The sequence below is a fragment of the Mustela nigripes genome, chromosome 5, assembly GCF_022355385.1.
Source record: "Mustela nigripes isolate SB6536 chromosome 5, MUSNIG.SB6536, whole genome shotgun sequence".
Lineage (NCBI taxonomy): Eukaryota > Metazoa > Chordata > Mammalia > Carnivora > Mustelidae > Mustela > Mustela nigripes.
In genome coordinates, this window is record NC_081561.1 from 30,681,999 (window position 1) to 30,688,894 (window position 6,896).

The following is a 6,896-nucleotide window of genomic DNA, read 5'->3' on the forward strand; positions in this document are numbered from 1 at the left end:
TTCTGGCTTCTTTTCCTTGCCCAAAGTCTGGCATCCAACTCTAATTCCAAAGGCAATGCCACAGCCCTGCTTTCTGTGTCCAGCAGGTGTCGCCCCTCACCGGAAACAAAATGCACCCTCCCTTCTACCGTGAGAAATCTTTACCCCAACAGCAGACATCCCTTGGGTTGGGGTTGAAAGCGGGGCTCTGGAGAGAGGTGTGCTCCCCTAGATCCCCTAGCGTGAGGATCCTCTGAATAAAGCCATCTACATACTTCCAGCTAAGGTAGATGAACATCCCATGGGAAATTTGTTCTTTGATCTTGGGCAACTTATCCACACTCCGAACCTTACTTTCTTCACTTGTGGTATGAAAGGAGACAATCTTTTTCTCCTGGCATTATTGTAAGAAGTGAGATACAAATACAAAGCACTTAGCCCAGCACCTGGGTCATTATACGCACTTGAGCTATGGGCTTTTCCCCACTTAGGGTTTGGAAGAAATCACCGCCAGAACTTCCATCTGAAGTTAAGCTCTGCCCCCTGAGTCCTATCTAAGGATCCACATCAGAGCTGCAATGAGGATCCGTGAGATAATACATGTAAAGTACCCAGTCCAATGTCTGGTCCAGAAAGTTGAGTAACAAGTAATAACTAACATCACTCCTGTGGGCTCAGCACATGCCAGCAACATTCTTAACCATCTGCAAGTATGAACGCACTCAATCCTCCTAAGACCCCTTATGAGGTAAGTAATCTGTCAATTCCCTGCCTCTCTCTGGTTCTATGACTCCACCCAACCACAGTTTAATTTCTTTTTATGAATTATAGATCAGAAAACTTCCCCCAATTCTGTCATGTCTAGAGGGAATAATTAAGAGGACATAGTGACTCCTCCACTCAAGGAGGAGAGAATTAACCCCAACCCATAACTCTGCTCATGGTCCCTCCCCAGGGCCTCAGGAAAAAGCATTAAAAAAAAACACCAATATTTCCACCAGAGTTTATTCCTCAGAGATGATCGTCAGTGACTCACTGGCCCCTGTGGCACACTGTGGCCTCCAGAAAGGCCTTTAACCTCTCTCCCCAGATGATATTCAACCCAGAAATATAGTCTTGGACAATAACTTGATTACACAATATTCTCAGGATTGAGTTTTCCCAGCGTGCTAAGGTGTACACAAGGTGGGCTGGGAAGTTCAAAGATCCGGATGGAGAAACCATAGGATCCAAGAAAATGTGTAGGGTCTGACGATGTTGGGGGGACACAGCAGCATCACTAAGACTCTGAATCTCCTCACTTGCGGTATAGAAGGTGTAGGTCTCTTCCTCTAACTGACATGTTGACCTGCAGAAATAAAAAGGAAATAATAAGGCTTCAATCCAACGTGACCCCATCCTCTGTCTCTATAACCATCCATGCCAGAGCCCTTAATACTATGATATCAAAAATTCTAGATCACCAAGAACTAATACTACAAAGCCACTTTCAGTTGTCTCCCCATAAACACTCCATTGGATAGAAGAAGGGGGTGTGGTTGCTCCTCTTTCCTGCTCCTAATCCCAGCAATGGCACTTTAAATTATGCTCTTGGCTACATCCTGGTGAAGCCTCGCCCCTACTATAAACACCATTAGCTGAGCCCAACACTGACTCCCGAAATCTCTCACCACCACCCCCCAAGGACCAGGAGGCAAACAACTAACATAGATGTTACCTTCTGGATAACTGGCCCCAGGGAGGAAAATGTAGCCTGGAAAAAGAAAACATCTGATTAGGGGACAGTTTGTAGATAAAAGTATCTGGCGTGACTCACAACAAATGAGGTAGCAATGGGAAAACCAGTCACAGACAGAAAGTGAACAGAAATTGGAAGTGAGATTGGCAACAGGAGGTCAGGGACGGCACTCACCAGAGGAGCGAACTCTCCGCCAGCTGAGCAAACCAAGAGAGAAAATGATGAAGCCCAGGCCCAGAGTCACTGCAGACACGGAAACCTTCAGTGTCTGCATCGGGGACAGCCCAGGTGCTGCAAAAATAGAAACTTACTGGAACCAATCTGTTGCCCATTGCCAGAGCAACTTAATTTGGTGTGACTTCCAGCTAGGAAGTTCAAAGGTGCTTTAGCCCAATGCCAAGAGTCTGGCGCACACCAACCTATACCCAAGGAAACAGACTTTACTCAAAAATCCCCATCCTGGGGGCGCCTGGGTGGCTCAGTGGTTTGGGCTGCTGCCTTTGGCTCGGGTCGTGGTCTCAGGGGTCCTGGGATCAAGCCCCACATCGGGCTCCCTGCTCCGCAGGAAGCCTGCTTCCCTCTCTCTCTCTCTCTCTGCCTTCCTTTCTGCCTACTTGTGATCTCTGTCTGTCAAATAAATAAATAAAATCTTTAAAAAAAAAAAATCCCCATCCTGTAGCTCTCCACTGCTAGAGCAGCCCTGGGGGACCCCTCTCACCACAGTTGGCACCAGAACTTCTAGGTCCTCTCTAATACATTGGGGCCTCTCGGGCATCTTTTTTCCCTTCTTCACCCTGAAGGTTTTCTCACCAAAAAATAAAGGATTCCTCATTCTCCTCAACATTTACCCCATAGTGACTATGTTGGCTCCCTTATGTGCTCTAACAGAGTATTTGTCTATTAAAATGTCTTTCTACCTTTCTTAACTCTCAATGATCCCATTCCATGAGTTATCCGACTACTGAGGTATCTCCTCCAGTCCACCTCCAGATTTCCAGAACCGGTCTCCAGCCCACCCCATAGCTCCCACTTCCTGGAACCCATCATACTCTGAATCCACTCCACCTGGATTCCTTCCCCCATGCTGAAATGAACATTCCATCATCAAAGGAAACTCTGGCACATGCTGGGGAGGAGACTTTCCCAGGAGAGTTCTGGTGCACCTGTGGGTTCCTCTCTCTGCTTTTCATGCCCTCTCAGCCGCCCAGCAAGACAGCATTCCCCGATGGGGAGCCTAGTCTCAGCAGCCAGTCTAGGATCCTGTTCCCCAGCCCTTCGTAGATACCCCTCCTCTTCCTCATTGCTCACTCTTCTATTTCCTCAAATCTGTGTACCAAATCTCTTGGTACGTTTAACTACTTCCAATCTTGGGGTTCAAGCAGTGGTTCCTTGTTCGTTAGCCCAAAGTGTTTGCCAGCCAGGCTTTTTCTTCCCTGACAGAACAGCCCAAATTTACAACTGCCCCTATGCTGAAAGAAAGTCCCATTTCTTCCAAAAGCTTTTTTATTCCTTCGGTTCCCATTCCTGGCCAGACAACAGAATAGTTGAAATCTGAAGATCCTAAAATGCTGCATCACAATTTTTGGTTGTGAAAACATGGTCACCAAACCACATCCTCTTTTCAGGATAGGCAGGCGCGCTGCTCCCCTGCCACCCCCAGATGCACACATGACATCAACCACACCACCATGGCAACAGCAACAGTAACTGTTCCCATTCCTGTCTCCCACAGCCTCATCTCTGGTCATCAGCCCTCCACCGGTTCCTCCAGACTGGCTGCTCATTCTCAGCATCTCCCTCACTGCTGTCATTCCCTGGACCTGTTCACATGTCACTCTCTGAGCCAGAATGTTGGTGTTTCTTGTCCACAACCCATGCACAGTAGCTCTCTGCTTCAACCTTAATTCCTCCCACCCTCCATGCACTTACTCCAGTCCTGGAAGACGGGCTCAGGAGCCCCAATGTGCTCCACCACACAGGTGTAGGTATCCCCATAAGAAGGGGTTGTGGCGAAATAGGAGACAGTCTGATATGTCCAGTCTCCATTGGGCTGGGCCATCTTAGGGTCACTACTGTGAGGAGGGACAGGCTGCCCATTCTTCCTCCACCAGATGGTCACATCAGCTGGATAGAAGCCCCAAACGTAGCAGGCCAGCATCACACTTTCCTTCGTGTTAAAAGGAGTGGTTTTGGCTACTTGCACAGTTGGTGGCCCTGCATAGGAAGAAAACGTGATGGTGAAAGAAGGCAACATTCTGGCTTTTTCTCCATCCTGGTTTCTTTCCTGCTTCAACTCTTCATGGCTTTTGCCAACTGACCCTTCCCACCCCTACTCCATGCCTCCACACATCCCTTTGAAAAAGGAGTTAGAATTGTTCCTGCTTTGCAATTTCCCCTCAGTCCGTCACTGCTCTTTCAGATTCCTGATCCAACATTATGGTTGATCACATTAAGCAGAAGCCAGGTCTGAACTGCAAGCTGTTTCAGAAGTCACTGACTATATATTTCAAGTAATATATTGATAATTTCAAGTGAAATGTTTATTTCAAGTATATAAGCTAACAGTTATCAAGAATTGTAGGTTAGGATTTGTAAAGGTAGGAAAAGATGTCTGTCCTCAAATCTAATTTAACAAACTTAAGTGGCTGAATCGAGCAACATTTTCCCCTCAGTTTAAGGAAATGAGCCTAACTCAGATCTAACTCTCTTAAATTTGGATTAACATAATCTGAATTAATGAGATTGTTAATATTGCCATTCCCTACTAGTTTATTCTTCTAGGTGGCCCTCCTGCTTGCCTCTACCTTGGTGCTTTTCAAACAAAATCTTAAATAAAAATCCAAGAAATTCTGTTAAAATGCAGGTTCACTAGGCTGCATCCCCAAATATTTTCACTGAGAAGATCTGTAGTGGCACTCAAGGGCTTGTATTTTTAACAAGCACCCTCCCCAGGCAATTCTGAGAAAAGTGGTCCAGAAGTCACATTTTAGACATATTACTCTGTCTTATGGAGATCTTCATGTTTTCTTCTATCAGTCTCAAGTCCTTCTCAGTGCAAGGGATTGGGGGCAAGAAAGCATGTTGAAATTCCCAGGGAGGCTTTCTAAATATTCCCATGCCTAGGTGCATCCCAGACCTAAAACATCAGAACCTATGACAAAGAGGTATGAGCACTTTGGAAAAAGGTATTCTGGTTATTCTGACACACTCCTGGTTGAACTTGACTCTGCATCATGAGATGCCTTGAATGGAAGGAAAGAATGCTTACTCTCTCAGCCCATTGGCCTCAAACATCACTTCCCTTTCTTTATTCCTGCTCCATCCCCGTCAACAACCCTTTGAGGGTCCACACTCACTCTTCTTACATTCCAGGTCCACACATTTTCTGCTTCTTTCCTGCACAAATCTCAAACCTGTTGGCTATAGAGGGATGAAGGGATGGAGGGATTCTCCCTGGCTTCTCCTTTCTAACTGTGCTTCCCAATAGCCCCGTGTGCGCCTCTCTTCTTACGTGTCCTGTGGGTCAGTGATCCCCAGAAGGACTGGGTATGTGTGGCACAGTCCTGGAGTCCATTAGACAAGCGGGAAAGCACGGATTCCTGATGGTTGAGGAACTCTGAGAGGTACTTGGCCAAGGGATTCAGTGCCCCAAATTCAAGAGGGACCATTTTGGACTTGTCTCGATCCCAGCAGGTCAGCAAATCCTTGTTGAAGGAGACACAATATGTGAAATCCTTTGCAGTCCCATCATCATCCAACAGACAGGTGCTTTCCACATGGGCTATAAAGCCACCTACAGGAACCAGAGAAAGGGGGCAGCTCAGAGACCTCTGCAGGGAGCCCAAGCCCCCGTTCATGCCCCAGTTACACCCAGTGAGTGGGGTGTAGCTTTCCTGCTTCAGGCAGCATCTACAGACCAAGCTCTTGTACTGGAGTCTCTGAGAGCACCGAGTCAGGGGATAGATGGTAGCAGCAGAGAAGTTTTTAGTTACCGTTTCCTCTTTATGAGACTGAGTATGGGAACAAGAATGGCCCAAAATTAGTTGCTAGTTTAAACACAGCAAATTTACCCAGGACAAGACCTTCAGTAAGGTGAATTATTGATTGAGAAAAGGGGTCAAGGGAAAGAGTCAGCTTTGTTGTATGCTGGATATATTATTAAATATTCACTCCATATATATTTATGAAGCACACACACAAATGTGCCAGGCTCTGTGCTAGGAGCTGAGGATATGAGGATACAGAAATAAACAAGACAGATATTGCCCTTGCCTACACTCCAGCAAAAGATACATATATTATACCAATAATTCTACAGTTCAATTATATTAAAATTGCAACAAAGATACAAAGGTAGGAAGTGCTATCAGAGTATATGCCAGAGAGACAAAGAGTCTGTGGTGTCCAAATCCAAGTGACTCCCTTGCCCCAAAGGAGCAGAGGAAGGGGGATCCCAAGCAGAAAACCCTTACCTTCTCCAGCAGAGCCCAGGCTGAGGCCCAGCAACAAAGGCAGGAATGTGGTCATGCTCTGCTCTGGGGACACACCAGGAATTCAGTGCCCTGGACTAGTTCTTCCAGGGCCCTGGGTCCTCACCTGCTCCAGTAGTTCCAGCCTGGGTAGATGATCTCCAGACCCTGAGCGGACTAGAATATAGCCCCGACTCCTTGATCCCCCGTAAATGAGTGATTTGGAGCCACCCAGTCCCTAGATACTAATTCTGTTCCTACCAGCTCTTCTAAATCAGTCCCAAACTAAGAGTTGTCAGATGGGTTAGATGGGCGGGGACAAATACGAGACAAATCACTGAGTGCTTCAGCCTAGCATCACCAGTTACCAGGTAAATCTTATCCTGCCCTAGGCTTTAAAGGACTCTGTCTCCTAAATCTTTCCCTGTGGGAAAAAGACCAGTCTGTAGATGGATTTCCTTAGATCAGTGGAGAGAATAATCCCAATACTCCCAGAACAAACGTAGCCTGGGCTGCCCACCGGTTTAACTGTTTCCCTTCAGTATCCTTCCAAAAGACAGAGACTAGGTAACTTCTCTGTCCCTTAGAGGGAGTAACTTAGAAAGATATTGCATAACCCCTGGTCTGCCCTGTCACCCGGAGATGGGAGATGGAGGCAGGAGCTGTAAGGCCCTTCTGGAGCAGGTGGCAGAGACAGGGCTGTTGAGATG

At 46.8% G+C, this 6,896-nt stretch overlaps 1 protein-coding gene across 2 annotated transcripts; it reads right to left on the reverse strand.

Annotated features, from left to right (window-relative positions):
* Window positions 1–968: 968 nt before the first annotated feature.
* On the reverse strand, window positions 969–6,466 carry LOC132017861 (HLA class II histocompatibility antigen, DM beta chain). Of its 2 annotated transcripts, none has more exons than XM_059399974.1 (6): window positions 6,314–6,466; window positions 5,229–5,510; window positions 3,647–3,931; window positions 1,892–2,008; window positions 1,697–1,732; window positions 969–1,327 (listed from the first exon to the last, which is right to left on the reverse strand). In XM_059399974.1, the coding sequence occupies exons 2-6, from the start codon at window positions 5,383–5,385 to the stop codon at window positions 1,311–1,313; spliced, it is 612 nt and encodes a 203-aa protein (XP_059255957.1). In that variant the 5' UTR covers window positions 5,386–5,510; window positions 6,314–6,466; the 3' UTR covers window positions 969–1,310. The 2 variants fall into 2 exon arrangements, with proteins under 2 accessions (XP_059255957.1, XP_059255955.1); XM_059399972.1 differs by having other exon boundaries at window positions 6,190–6,466.
* Between the last annotated feature and the right edge of the window lie 430 nt (window positions 6,467–6,896).

What these genes read in the sequence shown, in the direction of transcription:
- LOC132017861 (XM_059399972.1), bottom strand. Translation starts at nt 6,244, where the DNA reads ATGACCACATTCCTGCCTTTGTTGCTGGGCCTCAGCCTGGGCTCTGCT. An exon ending in ATCACTGACCCACAGGACAC is followed by an intron (nt 3,932 to 5,228) that starts GTAAGAAGAGAG and finishes CTTCCTATGCAG; the next exon opens with GGCCACCAACTGTGCAAGTA. An exon ending in GCGGAGAGTTCGCTCCTCTG is followed by an intron (nt 1,733 to 1,891) that starts GTGAGTGCCGTC and finishes TTCTTTTTCCAG; the next exon opens with GCTACATTTTCCTCCCTGGG.